Source organism: Anser brachyrhynchus (genome assembly GCF_964034855.1).
Source record: "Anser brachyrhynchus genome assembly, chromosome: 15".
Lineage (NCBI taxonomy): Eukaryota > Metazoa > Chordata > Aves > Anseriformes > Anatidae > Anser > Anser brachyrhynchus.
The window spans coordinates 12,464,861-12,479,942 of NC_137733.1; the positions used below are offsets into that span (position 1 = coordinate 12,464,861).

Sequence of the window (15,082 nt, forward strand, 5' to 3'; positions counted from 1 at the left end):
CGCTGGTGGGTGCCACCGCCCCAAAAAAGAAATGCTTCTGCCTTGCAGTGCACGGTCTGAGGGCAGCATGGTCAGCCCCTGCTCTTGTGGGTGCTGAGGGCAGGATGGGCCCCGAGAGGACCGGGTACCCCAGCCCAGCCGTGTCCGTGGAAAACAGCCGTGCTGACCACCAGAGCCTGCTGCTGGCAGGGCCCAGCTTTGCCTCCAGCTTTCTCCACGCTCCTGTTGTAGAGGAAGAGGAGGCATCCTGCCAGAGGAGCACAGCAGCATGGCTGCTAGACGACTCACGCCACCTAAGGCGCCTTGGGTATTTCGGCTCTATGCGGATGCATTTCGTCATTGCAGGGGTTTGAGGGCAGGGGCAGAGCCCAGGGGGAGCCGTGAGCCTCTCTCCCCTCTCGGAGAGGCTCTGGAGGAGCAGGAGGCCGAGCCTGCTGGAGGAAGCCGCGTTGCCTGCTGCTGCACAGCATGGCCACCAGCTGGGGTCCAGCCCAGCACGGCTCCTTCGGGTTGGCATCGCGCTGCTGACTCGGATGAGTCACAGCTGGTTTTTTATTATTTTTTTTTTCTCTCCGTGTTTTGCTTGCAAGAAAGACCTGTTTTACATATAATACAGTAATCAGGGCTTGACATAAATAGGCAATTGTTACCGTCTGCAGTGGGAATTGCACCTGCTGGCAAAAGCAATGAATGCAGCCCATTACGTGCTGGAGTCGATCATTTGTGCAATGAAGTACAACTACGCTCCTCGCTGTGTTCTTGTGCGAGTCTGTATCTCAGCGGCTGCGAGCCCGCTGGCAGATGCCCCACCGTCACCTCTGCAGTCTGTCCTCGCCCCGGGAGGTGAAGCAGCCTCTGTTCCTGCAGCTGCAGCAGGCTCCATCCCGGAGGGGCAGCGCAGACCAAGATGTTTGCTGAGAGACGGTCCTGCTTTGGTGACGGCTACGCGGCAGAGCCAGGCAGCCTTGTCGACGCTGCTTTTCATAGGCAGTGGGGTCCTGCTCCGGCACCTGGACGTGCCAAGCACGTGGCCCTTGTTTACAGACCTGGTGACACCAAACGTGGCAGCGGTCTCACCGGCTGGGCAGGTACGAGCAGCGGAGCTCCAGAGCAGAGGACTTGCAAGACTGGCTCAGCCATAGGCTGCTCGTGTTGACTCCAGGCTTCCAGCACGATAAGATTTTCTCTGATAATAATATATAGATTTTGTGCTGTTGCTGCCGAAGTCTGGGCTTGGCTCAGCGGATGAGGACTCGGCAGCTCTGAACTGCTGCATCTGCAGCTTAGGAGAGGTGCAGTGCAAGCAGGGGGGCACACACCGCTTGTGGAGTGAAAAAAATGAGCACAATCCCTGCGGGAATGCCAGAGTGTGGAGGATGCTGCGTGTGCAGGTATTTCTGCTGGGCCAGCACCGAGGGGCAGGGAGGATGCGGAGCTTGAGAGCATCAGCATTAGAGCAGGAATGAGCAGAGTGTGGGCTTTGCTCGCTGACCTAAGTGAAAACACTTGTTCAATCCATGGTAGAAATTGCTGTTTATTAGAAAAAAAATCATAAATAAAATAATTTCATCTTGCAATTTACATTTTGCAGCTCAGGAGCAGGTGGAAAAAAAAAAAAAAAAAAAAAAACAACAAAACACTAGGAGCTCTAAAACGGCTATAAGCCTTACCCAGAGGTTTGTTTGCCATGCAAATCGAAAGCTCCAGATTTGTCCCTGTCCTTCCACTACTCAGCTCCCACCCCAAACAACAGCCCAACTAAGTTCCCAGGGACCATCTGATGAACAGCAAGGGAATAGAAATTGGAAAAAATAAAATCAGAGAGGAAGTTTAACAGAAGGAGGCACGCTCTCCATCATGGATACAGAGAAAATCCTCCCTGTGAGCACTCCTGCCCCGAGCGCATCCCTGCCACCGCCACCCTGGCTGGGCTCAGCCCTGCGTGCCTCTCTGCATCTTGACAAGGGTGCAATGAGTTTGTCAGATCTGGGAAATGGCTCACGGAGCCCTCGCCCTGCTGAGCTCCCCGGGTCCCCCGGCATCCAGTGTCTGGTCCAGCCTGGCCGCAGCACTTGTTTCCTGCAAGCAGGGGTAGGGATATGGAATAGAGGGGTTAGGAGGAACAGACAGTTCCCGGTCAGTGCATTCCTACCACCACCAGTCACAGTCTGGTTCCCTAATAATGCCTCTGATAAGGAAGCTGGAATCCCTTTTAACTTCTGATCCCCTTAGAGATAAGTCGGTTTAGACATAAACAAGTGCCTCTGTCACCAGCAGCTCTCAGAAACGCAGCTGCGAGACCTCGTGGTGAAGTCCGAGTGAGGTCCCACTGCTGCTCCCGGGGGACTTGCTCAGGCAGCTGCATCCCCATCTGGAGGGAGAGGAGGATGAGTTACTTTTCCTCCCCTGTAAAGGTCTCCTGCGTGACTCCATAGGCTTTTTTGGGGGGGAGGAGAGAGGAAAACATGTAAAAATAAGGCATGATGTCTTTCAAACATTACCGGGTTTTGAGGTGAAGTGAAGTCACCTTCCTGCTCTGCTTTTCTCCACGGGGCCCTTGAGATCATTTTTTACCCAAATCAGGCAAAACTAGAGCAGAACCGTGCTGAGAAAAGCATTTCTCTCAGGCCTGGGCGCTGCTTGCAGGTGGGAGGAGGGTGAGGGCAGCCAGTCCGTCCAACGGCACAGGCGGGGTGCCCGGCTCGCTGGGGACCCCAGCCAGGGTACGGGCACGGGGCTGGCACCCAAACCCTGGCAGCAAAGCACTGAGCTCAGCACATGGCTGCTCAGCCACAGAGCAAAGAGCCCGGTCCCTAACACCAGCAGAGACGGGACGGCAGGAGCTGGCACTGTTTGATTTAACCTTTCCCTGGGTTATCACATCTTCCCTTCAAGGGACTGCCCTTTGAGTAGAGTTCCTGGCTTCTCTCTCCTCCTCTCAGCACCCCGATCAGACCAGGTTGTCTCAGCCTCCAGACGGTCCCCCTTCCATGGGTTTAAGCCTCTCCGGTGTCACTGTCCCCTCTGACTTCTCCTACAGCTCGTCGTCCGACAGGATCAGAACTCTCTTCTCGATGTTTTTGCTCTTTCTGCCGCTCGCTCCCTCCGCCTTGGAGGCCACGTGCCCGTTCTCGCCCGGCGCTTTGTGCTCTGCCTCCTGCATGGACTGCTGGGTGTACTGCTGGTACGTGGGCGAGAAGTTGTGGATGGCATCCTGCACGATGTCCTGGGGGCTCATGGTCTCCTTCAGCCCGCTCGAGATGCTCTGCATCGGGGCGAGGTTTGCTGAAAAACAGGGAGAGCAGGAGGGTGATGGGACAGCAGATGAGCAACAGCCCGAGTGCTCTGAGGCTGCAGTGACGCTTTTCCTTAGATGAAAGAAGGAAGAGGAGAGGAAGAGCTACCTGTTGTGTTTTCTTTCTTCTCCCTGTACACCTGGCAGGTAAACGCGTAGCGCAGGGCAATGGAAGCAAAGAGCATCTCAATGCAGATGATGAAGTTCTGGTAGCCAGCAGCCACTGTCCCAGCTCCCACCTCCTTCCCGTCTATGATCTGAACTTCGGGGATCACCCCACATTTCTCCAGGATTGCCAGCAGCGTCCCTGCGCAGGGGAAGGGAGAGGGATCAGCTCTGGTCCTGCACCCCTGGGCTGCGTGGTGCTGCGAGAGGAGGAGGGTGGGGGACCCACCTTGCCAGAAGGAGAGGAAGATGACGGCCTTGATGGTGATGAACTTGAGGACCGGCTCAAAGGGGCGCAGCAGGTCCATGGTGGCGAAGTAGAAGAGGAAGAGGGCGTAAAGCGCCAGGCTGACGGAGAAGTTGTAGATGATGGTGATGTAGAGGTAGCCGCTTCGGACACTGCGGGGAGAGAGCAGGCTGCTGCAGCGAGCGCAGCCAGAGGCACAGGGGGAAGAAGGGGAGCAGGGGGTGGGAGGTGCTTTGCCATGGACGGCAGCCCAGCTGGGGAAAGAGAATGGGAAGTGGGGGAGCAGGGGCTGCTGACACTTTCTCTTGTGTGACTGTATGATGGCCCCTGAGCGTTTCATCCCCATCTCATCTGTGGTCAGTGAGTCTCCGTTCCTGGGCGCTTTGGGCTCCTTGTGGCCTTGCTGCCTGGGGAGGGCTGGCAGGTCACCCCGTCCCCTCTGCCCCCTGCGATGGGGCAGGGACCCAGCCTGTTCCCTTCCCCCAGCAGAGGCCGGTGCCTCCTCCCCAGCCCCACCAAGCATCCTCACTTGAAGTCCCCGTCGTGGTACTTCCCGAACGCCTGCAGGATGATGGTGACGATGGCCATGAGAGGTTTCACGATGCAGAACTGCAGCGTGGCCTGCACAGGGGAGAGACACCGTGCACTCAGGGCCATCCTGCCCCCCCCAGCCCCACCACAGCCAAGCCCCCTGCTCCCAGGACACAGGGGTGAGCAATTCTCCATCTCTGGAGCGACCAGCGCTGCGGGCTGAGATCAGCACCAGCAGACAGGAGGGAGCAGGGCTGTGCCCCCGAGCGCTCACAAACAGCAGCGTAGCCACGCCGAGGCAGATGACTGGCTGGCTCAGGGACAGACCAGTGCCAGGATTTATCCCTGCAGCGCAGCCCTGGGCAGTGAGGGAGCCGTCCAGCTAACCTGGGACTGGACAGAGATAAAAATCTCAGCTCTGCAGTGGGAGGAGACCCTGACTCAGCAGTGAGTCAGAGGCAAGGACAGTGAGCGCTGCGCTCTGCTGCTGGCCAGGTGCCGGCAGAGCTGCTCCCTCGGAGGAAAAAAAATGAGCATCTCGGGTAAGATTTCTCCTTGGGTAAGGAACCCACTGAGACGCAGCCAGGAGAGCCCTCGTCCCTTGCTGCAGAGGGGAGCGGAGGCGATGCTCCCCGCCGGGTACCCACCTGCTTGCAGAAGCGCAGGAACCCGATGGAGTAGGACATGCCCTGAAGACAGCAGGTCCCGTAGAAGCAGCTGGACCTGGAAGTAGAAGCCGAGGAGATGCTGTTGGGGTAGCTGGATGGGGGAAGTGGGTGAGGAAAGGCTGAGGAGCTCGTGGTGCGCCACCACTTACGCAATGGGCTTCCCTCGGATCTCCGTCATGATGGTGCTCTCCCCACCGAGGTACTCAAAGCACAGGCTTAGGAAGCTGTAAATCACGAAAGCTGGCAAGGCAAGGGCAGGCACGATCAGCAGGGCTGGTGGAGGTGCAGGGGGTTCTTACATTTCCCATCCCTCCCTGCTCAGACGTCCTCTCATCCACCTCGGCACAGCACCAGGGTTTGGGACTCCGGTCCAGGTGGGTGGGAGGCCACCAGCAGGCCAAATCCATCTGGGCCAGACGCGCCGTGCCACGTGTACAGGGTAAGTGTGTTTTGCTGCAGACGCAGCAGCTCTGCTGTGTACACAAAGCCCCTGCACGCAGAGCACGTGGTGGCACTTGTGTGTCCCAGCAGTGCCCAAAGAGCCGGCCCTTGTGCGCACCCAGACAAGCCCAGGAGCCTTGCAATGGCCGGAGCCCTTCATGGAAGGACCTCAGCAATGCCAAGGGGTAGCACAAGAAGCTGGTGGGCAGCAAGGAGCAGACCCTGCACAGTTTTCTTGGACAGCCCCACCACTTTTTGGTTCACGCTCTCTTGCTCCAAACCTGAAGTATTACACGTGCCCTGGGGGGAAGCAACCCGGTGCAACGGCAACCTCAGCTCTCAACAGTTCCCCTTGCACCTCAAAACATCCCGACTCCCCAGTTTCTTAGGTAAGTGTACCTTTAGAAAAACTGCATTGCTACCTCAAAGGCAGCCAGAAAACCCTTCCTGGGAACATGACCAGATGCTGGGCTCCCTCTGAGCCTGCAGGTGTCTGCCCGTGGGCCGCCTCTCTCCCTGCTGCTGATGGGGAAGGAAGGGGGAAACCTCTACGTGGAGGAAAGAGAGTCGGAAGTGAAAATGGTGGAGATCTGGCACTGCATGCAACCCAGGCTGCTCCAGAGACATGGGTCAGGGGGAGGAGAGTCCTGCTTTGCCGTCAGCATCCCTGCCAAGGTGGCTGCCCGGCGCTCACCTTCGTAGCAGTCGCGCACCGAGTCGAAGTAGACGTAGTACTGGTGGCTGCCGAGGAGGAGGAGGCTGAGCCAGGAGTCGAAGGCGTAGATGGGCACGATGAAGAGGATGCGGATGATGTAGCGCTGCTCCTTGGGGACGGTGTAGTTCCTCAGGTGCGTGTAGATCTGCAAAGGAGAGCGTGCCCGTTGCACGCAGCGATGGCAGAGCCTGAGCTGAGGCTGGCTCTCAGAAGCAGTGGCTCACCCCAGGGCAGCCCCCAGCAGCACGGATCTAAAATCAGCAGCAGCACCCCAAAACGTGCCCGCTGGCGGGGTGCTGCAAGGCTGCGTGCCCCAAAGGCGCAGGCCTGGGGCGCTGGAGGGGACACGTGCTGGAGCTCCCTGCTGGGAGCTGCCTGCGGGCGCTGCTGATGCCCTGCGCCTCTCCCAGCTCCGGCAGCACGCGGGCAAAGTCCACGCTCCCGAGGCAGAGATATCCCCTGCAGCCCCAGGAGGAAATACCCACCCGGGGCGATGGTTTGCAGCGAGCTTGGTGCCAGTTGATAGCTTTGCCCCAGCGTTACCGCAGAGCCGCGGCTCCGTCCCGCCCGTACCTGGTGGAAGGTGATGATGAGTGCCGACCAGACGAAGATGCCGGAGATGACCTGTGCTGCCGTGGTGGTCAGGAAGAGCTGCTGGCCGTCCTGGGAGTCGTTGTGGGCGGTCATCAGCATGGCGAGGGCTGGGGAAGGGGTGGCCGAGGCCAGCCTGGTCACCGTGCTGGGCCCTGGGGAGCCGGGTGGCGTGGGAGAGGGCACGGCCCGGGTGGCATTACTCATCTGCAGGAGGGAGAGGCACAGGGAGTGGTGCAGGATGGAGGTAAGCTGGGGAGGGGGAAGGTCCCAGCAGGTTTCCCGGCCCACGCAGCGTGGACAAACTGCCTGTGACTTTTTCTCCTCCCCAGGCCTTTTCCAGCAGGTCCCTCACCCAAGCCAGCCGATTCACCGTGGCCAGGGCTGCTTCCAGCAGGACAACGCAAACGTCCTTCAAGAGCGGACCCTTGTGTCTCCAAGGGGGTGTCTCCGCTCCCTGTGTCCCCTGAAATGTCTGCTTTTCCCCACCTGCCTTGCTCCTTCTGGTTTCCTCAGGGAAAGATCTGCCCATGTTTGTGCTCCTGGGAGCACACTTGTGGCTCAGGACCTTTTTTCACCAGGCGCCAGAGACTTAAGGCTTAAAATTACCCCCATTCAGCCCCTTAACAAGAAGCCATCAGGCCCCTGACATCCCTGCAGACAGTGCATGCACATCGTCACCTCCCTGGGAGTCCGGAGAACACCAAGACCCTTGTGGTGTCATTCCCCCCCCCCTGAAATTTGTCTCCTTTCCTCATGAGTGACATGCTAGGGGCAAACCCCAGGGTTTACCAAGGGGCTGGACATTTGGCATCGCCATCACTTGACGTTCAGCCAGGGAGCAAGCCTCATTCTTTTTGGGATCTTGGGGGTCCTGGTGGAGTTTCGGGGATGCGGGAGCACTCCTGCATCCTCACAGCATCCTCGTGGGCAGCTCTGCCCTCCCCGAAGCCGCTCGCCCCAAGCACTCCCAGCACAGAGGGTGGCCGGGACACGCAGGGCGCTGTGTACCCTGCAGCTCCAAACAGCAAGGACCAACCTAATAATACGCTTTTATTTATAGGGCAGCATCATATCTCAAGGCCAACAGATGCACAAACTGTCGTGTTTGGCCTCTCTTTGTGCTAATCTATGGAAAGCTGCTTTTTCCCCAAGTATAACAATAGCGGTTTAAAAAACAGCAGCGAGCGGAGCTCTACCAACACAGGCACTCCTCGGCGTGCTGGTAATAAACAAAGATTTTAGCTGCTCGGTAACTATCACCCAGAGGAAAACCTGTAAGCACGGACTGGCGAGAAGCAGGAAAATATCTGCTCTCGATAAGCCTGCTAGGGAATGACCTCGATCCACTTAAAACACAAAAACCAACCCAAAGCCGGAGCTCGCCTGGCTCGCCCTCTCCCCGAACCCCAAGCTGGTAGGAGAGGAAACCCAGCTGGTGTCAGATCAACAGCCCTAAAAATACCTCCCGCCGCCTGTAAGCGGAGATGCTCGGGGCGGGCTGGGTGGCCGTGGGCTGGCGAGGTCCCAAGGGCTCGTCCCGGCGTACCTGCGGCGGGGCGGCCGGCCGAGGGCTCACGGAGGCGGCGGGAGCCGGGGTTTTTTGCTCCGTGCAGCCGTGGTGACCCTGCCCCGGCCAGCAGGAAGCAGGATCCCAGGGAGGGATCTGTTCTTTGGACAGAGCGGACCTGCCTTGTAAACATTAACTGGAGGCCGGGGAGAGCTGGAGGCGTAGGGAGGAGGGAGAGAGATGAGCTGGGTCCCCTTCCCTGCAGTCCCCCGTGCTTTTTGGGGATGCCCTGCGACAGGTTTGGCAGTGCTCACCCTCTGCCCAAGCTTTGTGCTTGGGCAGGGCACGATCCGGCTCCCTTCCTGATCGCTAGCCCCATTTATTCTGTTCTCAGCCCGGCGCCGTGCCGCGGATGCTTGGCCCAGGCCGTGCTGCCTCCTATTAGCTTTCACAGCCCGGCTGCGGAGCAAGCACCACGGCACCAGCAGCCGGCCTTGGCAGCCTCTCCCGCGTTGTAAAACTCTTAGCACGTCGGAGCAAGTCATTAAAAACAAAAGCCTCCGTGCCACTCGGAGCCAGGGCTCCCAGCTCCTGGTAATCAGATCCCAGCCGTGCAAGGTAGCCGGGCAATTCAATGCAGCCGAGGGCCCGTTTGCTTCCAAAACAAAGGCAGCCAGGAGGTGCGAGGGTAATTCCAGCTCCAAAACTCAGCTCAACGGGACGGCGCTAGTGCCGCATCCAGCCGGGCTGTGCTCAGACGCAGACACCTGCCCTGCACAGCCCCCCTGCGATTTGGGGATGCTGAGGGAGTGCTGAGCCAAAAAAAAACCACAACAGGCAGTGACACCTTTCTTGGGGCAGACCACCTGCAGGATCTTGTTGTCCGGGATCCCCCTCGCACGACAGGCTGCTGGATCCTTCCCCAGCTGCCTGCAGCCGGGACGCCTTGCAGAATGCAAACACCACCCTGGCGGCAGCCCTGTGGGGCAGGGACAGCCAGGAAGGGAGCAGAAGCCCCCGCGGCCCCCGCCAGGAGCAATACCTCCAGCACGTGCCCATAAATAAGGCAGAGCAGCACCGAGCCTTCCTCAAAGCCCACCCGGAGCAGTGGGTGATGCACGCACAGGGCTCCTGCTGCAGGCTCTGCCCTGCCACCTGCACCCACAGGTGCTGGGGGACGATGGCTGGGGCAGCCTCTGCTCCGCTGGGGGAGCCCCAGCAGCCCACCGGGACCCCCAGCAGCCCACCGGGACCCCCCTCCCGATCCCAGGGCCCCACTCACCCTGCGGGGCTCCTCCGGGAGCCGGCCTCGGCTGCCTCCTGCCGTGCACCTGCCTCCGCATCCCCTGCGCCCTCCTCCACCACAAGACTCCTCCTCCGGGCACCTTCCCAGCCGGGCACCCTCACCTCGCCAGCCCCGCGCACCCTCGCCAGCCCCGGGGGGCTCAGTCCCAGCCCTCTGCCCCTTCCCTGGGCCCCAGGGTGGCTGGAGCAGCAGGTAGGGCTTTGCCTCCTGCGGAAAAGCTGCCAAACGTACCTTTCCAGTCCGCCCCACTTGGCACCCACGCCCGGAAAGCAAACACGGAAGGCTCCGGTGCTGCTGCCCCACGAGCGGCCCGTGGCTGTGGGTGAGCGCCGTGCCGCCTGCCCGGGCAGCAAAGACAGTTCTCCTTGCAGTTGGGAGTTAATCTTTCCTGGAGGATAACGATGACTAAAAGGCAGACATCTGGTTGTACAAGCAGCCAGGCTCGCGTGGCTGTTTTTTGGGGCAGGCCTTCCCCCAGCTTTACTGCAGATAAGAGAGCAAAGTCGAAGGGCCAACTGCTCGTGGTCTGATTTATCACCCGTAGGAAGGCAGCCAGATAAGTCTGTTGTGGCTCCGAGTATCAAATGGGAGAGATTGCCACGTCCTTTCTTTGCCTGCCACTGTGTGCAGACCTGGTGGCAAAGAGAACCAGGAAATTACGGTGGTTAACCTGTGGTTGGCTTTCAGGTAGCGACACTCAAAGTCTTCAGGGCACAGCAGCTGTGTGCTGACGTTATCACCACAGTGGAAGATGTGATTTACATTCAATTTGCTGATTAACATACACTTTCCACGAGTTGCTGGACCCACAGACACCGTAGGAGTACCACGAACCAGGAAATACACTGAATTTTGTAATGGAAAAGAATCTCTATTAGCAAACCAGGATCAGCATTAACAAATTCCACATGCCTCTCTCAGCCCTCCTGGAGCAACAACATAAAAAGTGTAAAAGAGAGAAAATTTGGAGTTCTGACAGATGCAAATCTTTGATTCTTGGAAGCACAGTTTGGAAAACTATTTTTAGATGAAATTTCTTGTCAAGGGCAGCTGCAAGCCTGCAGCTTTTGAATGTACTTTTAAAAAACCTTTCATTTCTCATTATCCTTTAAATATTGTAAATAACCCTTACTACAGAGGGAGTCCTTTTGAAGTTCGTTTTCTGCTTTTCTACCTTTAGGGGATCTTTTAGCAACAGAAATGATCCTGCAACTGGATCTACACAGGGAACGGCTGTGCTAATATCAGTGGTTCCTAACACAACACAGGTCTTTCCTGCCCAGAATTTAAATACAAGACCTGGCCTCTGTCTACTCAGTCAAGTTCATAAGTGACAAAAGTGTGTAATAGCTTACTTAAAAATTTACTACTTAGTGTTAATTGTTCAAAGAAAAGGTAAAAACAAACGTGCTTTCCAGGCAAATAGCAAAAGTGTTATTAAGTGGTATATAAGTGGTATTAAGTGTTGCATTTACTCACATGACTTCATGTAACACCACTTTTTTTCAACGGACTTGGCAGACACACCGCTGTGTAACCCCCACAAGTCCTTCTGACCTCACGTCTCCTCTGACAGGTGCTTTAGAAAAGGGGCAGCTTGCTGCGGGTGGTCCAGAGCTACGCACATGCTGCCTCTCTAAAACGCTGATAACACATGATAGGTAAACAGCCAATATTTTGTCTTTTTTTTCACCACTAATTCGGGTTCCTTTCTGCCATCCTGACATCAGCTTTCGCAAACTTTGAACAGTGTGATTATCCACCTCTTTAAAATTTGACTGAAAGTAAAGAATGGGTTCAGAAAACATCAGGAAGGGCCTGACATACGGACAAAAGCAGTCATATAGGAGTCATTTCCTTAAAAAAAACAGTCAAGAAAGTCTTTCCTATTATGCAACTGCTGCTGATTTGTTACCGAGGCTCGTATTTCAATTGAAGTGATTTTCACAGAGTAAGAAAGAAAACACATAAAATTAGATTCATCAATGTTTCTTTTATTCACTCTGCACTGGGTGTTCCCCTTTGCGGTACACTGTAGCTACAGAGCTTGGCATCTATCACTCCTCAGGACACAAATGCAGAGCCACGTTTCCCAAATATACAACCCACCCAAAGTGATAAAAATAAAATTTCTCTTGTATGTTGAGACAATTGCGCTTGTCTCATCACTGACTATATGGACTGCAAACCTGTCACAGTAATAAAACCCACAAACGTTCTACACAGTAGAGAAAAATTCATCAAATTCCTCAGTATGTCCAAAACCAGCACAAAGACATTCCATCATTTTCATTTTTTGTCCTTTTAAAAAAGTGGTGATGAGTCATGGACTCAAGATCATTTCCTTGAATCCAGATGGTACAACTTCACCACACTTGGCAACTTCGGATCACTTCCCGTAGAGCTTGTATTCCTTCCATGGTCTTGTCTTTTAAAGCCATGGCGAGAAGAACAGGTTTGTTCCCAGCTTCCTGAGACACGAACGCCACCAGGTTTTTGGCACACACATGGACGAGGGGCTGAAAAGCAAAGGTATACAGATGTGTACTCTTACAGCTGGGAGAGCCCTCATACGTGCGTTACGAGAGGAAGAGTCTTGCAATGACTCGTTTGTGGAGCACACAGAGAACCTGTCTATACTGGACTCAGACTGAACATCAGTTTGCTGAACAGTTCCAGCATGATTAGAAACAGACACGCAGCTTGGCTGGTCAGCAAAGCCAAGCCATGGTACAGGACATTTTAGAAAGCACTTTCTCAACTATCTTAAAATGGAAGAGTTTGGACCTGAGAGTGACAGATGCTCAACCCACCCTAAAACAACTTAACAGGAGTTGCACTTGAATTAAGTTTTGCACCAGTTTGGAAAATCTGGAAAGCTGGTGCGGAGAGTCTTTTCTTCTGCTATTGTCTTGTAGAAAGACAGAGAAGAAAGCTGTCTTGTTTTCTGCAATTCTTAGAGATCTCAAAGTGGTGTTACATACACAGTCTTTGCATGCCATGTTTTACACATGTATTTCTGATTTTAATAGAATAATGAAAAACAGAAATAAATGGTGAGGCCGAAGCAAAGAAAAGGGATATAATCATTTTAATGATTTTTTTTTGAACAAGAATGTCCAGCTTGTCTAGGTTTTATTGACACCATCGTTATGTATTTATTAAAAGGCTGAGCTTGCTTGATTTTAGCTATCATTGTGTGTTGGAAGCATGTACCATCCCAAATGGGGATGTGAATAACAAGCAGGAAACCAGCAAACTAAAAAGCCTTTTCTTAAAGTTTAGATTGATTAAGTTGGTAAAATTATTTAAAAATACTATGTAACCAAGTATACAAAGGCACTTCCCATCTCCAAAGTAAAAGACAAAAAACAGATTGAAGGTGGTGCTGTTCAGAATTAGCAGATGTCACACCTAGCAAAACAAAGGTTCTCCCATCTAGGAGAGGCAGCTATTATTGAAGAATGAGAACTCCATAATGAGAAGCTGCAGACAGAATTGGGAACCCGAGTTGCTAGAGTTTTTCTAGTTTAGGCTAGTAAGTAATATTTGACAGCTCCAGTCCTGATGGAAAGCCTCATAATTTTGTAGCTCTATAACTTTTTGTTTTAATGCTTGACTAGTTGACGCTTTGCGAAATACGTTTCCTTCTGCTTTCTCTCCAGCTTTGTGAAATAGTCGATAAAAATTCATTTTGTTGAAGCAAAACAAATTAAACTTTATCAAGGGCAGGTGCTGGCAAGCACACTTGGGAGAGGGCAACTAAAGTCCATTATGGGGCTGGCATGGGTGGGGGTTGGGGGGAAGAGAAGAGACTTGAAAAGTTAAATTTATTGGAACTGAAACCCAGAAAAGGTTATCGAAGGCCATATGTTTGATCTTGCAACCTTTAAATCAACACCAGCTGTATCAAACCTGCCATAAACACTGCAAAGCAACCCATATCCTGTAGGATACAAAATACCAGACCCCCAAACCACTCAGTTAGTTAAACTTATGCTGAAGAACAGATAAATGTGCATATTTTTCTGATGAACCCCTCTTCCTTCGGAACAGATTTTTACATTAATTTTACCACTATGCAAACACCGCTTAACTACAGTGATTCATCAACTCCCTGGCAACTGGTGCAGCCCCACCTACTACATTTCCCCCTCTGCCTTGGTGCCAGCGTGCTGTGCATCTGTTCTTACCTCATCCTTGCCCAGTAGCACTTTTGTGGTGAGCGAAGGCCTGCCAATGTTGTCGCCTATTGTGTTGGGGTCCACATAGACGAGCGTCCCCAGCTTGCCATACTGCGTTACCACCACAAGAATGGAGTTGGAGAACGCCGTGCACACCACCTCCGTGGGGACCCCGCGTACCACTTCCTCTCGCTGCTTTGACGTCACGATGGGATTTGCTGCCATTGCTGCAGAAAACAATAACATAACATTAGATTAAAAACACGGACCACAGGCTATAAAAAGCCGAAATCCTTTCATTCACTTGGTAGACCGAGGTTAAGTTGATTTCAGAGCATAAAAGCACCCAGAGGTGTAGGCGAAGCGGTGAGCCTGGACAGGAACAGTTGTCAACACCCAGCGTCCACACGCGCCTCACAGGAAGCTGAAATCCAAGTGCGCCCACACGGACAAGTTGCTGTTTATAGGTTTTCACACTACTCGCAGCTTAACGATGACTGGACCTGTTCCCACCGAGCGCAGCACGAAGCAGAACCGGCCGTACCTCACCCTTACTGCCACCAAGGGGAGACCCCCAAACCCCCGCACCTTGCAGGCCTCAGCACTGGGGGGGCAGGCAAGCAGGCGACAAAAACACCGACAATAACTACCCAAAACTATGTATTTTTTTAGGATGCCCCCTCGCTCCCCCCCCCACATCGCATCTCTCAGAGAAGAGGGGAGCGGAGCTGCGCCCCCACAGGCCCCTCGCTGCGGGAGGTGCCCGCCATCCCCTCACCCCTCCCCGGGCTCAGCCTGAGCACAGACCCCGCTCCGCCGCCCCTACCCTCCTCAGGCCTCGCTGCCGCCGCCGTTCTCCGCCCGGGCCCGCCCAGCCACGACAGAAGCGGCGCCTTTCCCCTCCCTCCAGCCGCCCGCGGCGCGGGGAGATGGCGCAGGGCCGCCGCCATCGCCGCCGCCGTCTCCTCAGCGCGGGGCCGCCATTAGCGGGCCGCCCGCCCAGGGCGGCGCCATCTGCAGCGCCCCCCTCGCTCCCCTCACGGGCAGCTCCCCCCCCCCCAAGCCCTCTTCGGGTGTTTTCTGCTCGTTTTTCGCTGAAAATCGCGGCTGAAAATGTAGGAGGGAGTGGGGTGTACCCGTCCGTGACTGCCCTGCGTGTGTGGCTGGACGGGGTTGACCTGGTGGCAGGAGGGAGGCCGCTAAATTTTTTTAATTTTATTATTATTATTTTTTTTCTTTCAGTTTTTACCCACGGTGTGTCTGTGCCCAGCAGCTGGGTGTTGCTGTGTAGTGCTGGGTGGTTGAGGCATGCAGGGCAGCTCAGCAAAGGGGAGGCATTCTGTCACAGAGCCTTTGGGGCCATCCATCCTCTCACGGCCACCTTCACTTGGGTCCTGTCCTCCTCCGGCACCAGTGGGACGCCTGGGTT

At 55.0% G+C, this 15,082-nt stretch overlaps 2 protein-coding genes across 4 annotated transcripts; both read right to left on the reverse strand.

Annotated features, from left to right (window-relative positions):
* Positions 1-1,516: 1,516 nt before the first annotated feature.
* Positions 1,517-9,686, reverse strand: TMEM184A (transmembrane protein 184A). The gene is given in 10 exon segments (XM_080556103.1): positions 1,517-3,285; positions 3,405-3,602; positions 3,690-3,859; positions 4,237-4,328; positions 4,886-4,961; positions 5,056-5,146; positions 6,042-6,207; positions 6,636-6,860; positions 9,446-9,466; positions 9,468-9,686. Coding segments are annotated over 10 exon segments (1,329 nt in total). The 5' UTR covers positions 9,507-9,686; the 3' UTR covers positions 1,517-3,034.
* A 1,758-nt stretch (positions 9,687-11,444) lies between these two features.
* On the reverse strand, positions 11,445-14,649 carry PSMG3 (proteasome assembly chaperone 3). 3 transcript variants are annotated; one of them, XM_080556104.1, is made up of 3 exons: positions 14,480-14,649; positions 13,663-13,880; positions 11,445-11,988 (listed from the first exon to the last, which is right to left on the reverse strand). In XM_080556104.1, exons 1-3 carry the CDS (start codon positions 14,601-14,603, stop codon positions 11,836-11,838), a joined length of 495 nt encoding a protein of 164 aa, XP_080412230.1. In that variant the 5' UTR covers positions 14,604-14,649; the 3' UTR covers positions 11,445-11,835. The 3 variants fall into 3 exon arrangements, with proteins under 3 accessions (XP_080412230.1, XP_080412231.1, XP_080412232.1); XM_080556105.1 differs by lacking the exon at positions 14,480-14,649 and adding an exon at positions 14,067-14,193; XM_080556106.1 differs by lacking the exon at positions 14,480-14,649 and adding an exon at positions 14,000-14,123.
* Between the last annotated feature and the right edge of the window lie 433 nt (positions 14,650-15,082).

Coding starts and splice junctions, on each gene's coding strand:
- PSMG3 (XM_080556104.1), bottom strand. CDS start 14,603: ATGGCGGCGGCCCTGCGCCATCTCCCCGCGCCGCGGGCGGCTGGAGGG. Junction 13,881..14,479: donor GGCAGCGAGGCCTGAGGAGG/GTAGGGGCGGCG, acceptor TGTTTTCTGCAG/CAATGGCAGCAAATCCCATC. Junction 11,989..13,662: donor TGCTACTGGGCAAGGATGAG/GTAAGAACAGAT, acceptor TTTGCTTTTCAG/CCCCTCGTCCATGTGTGTGC.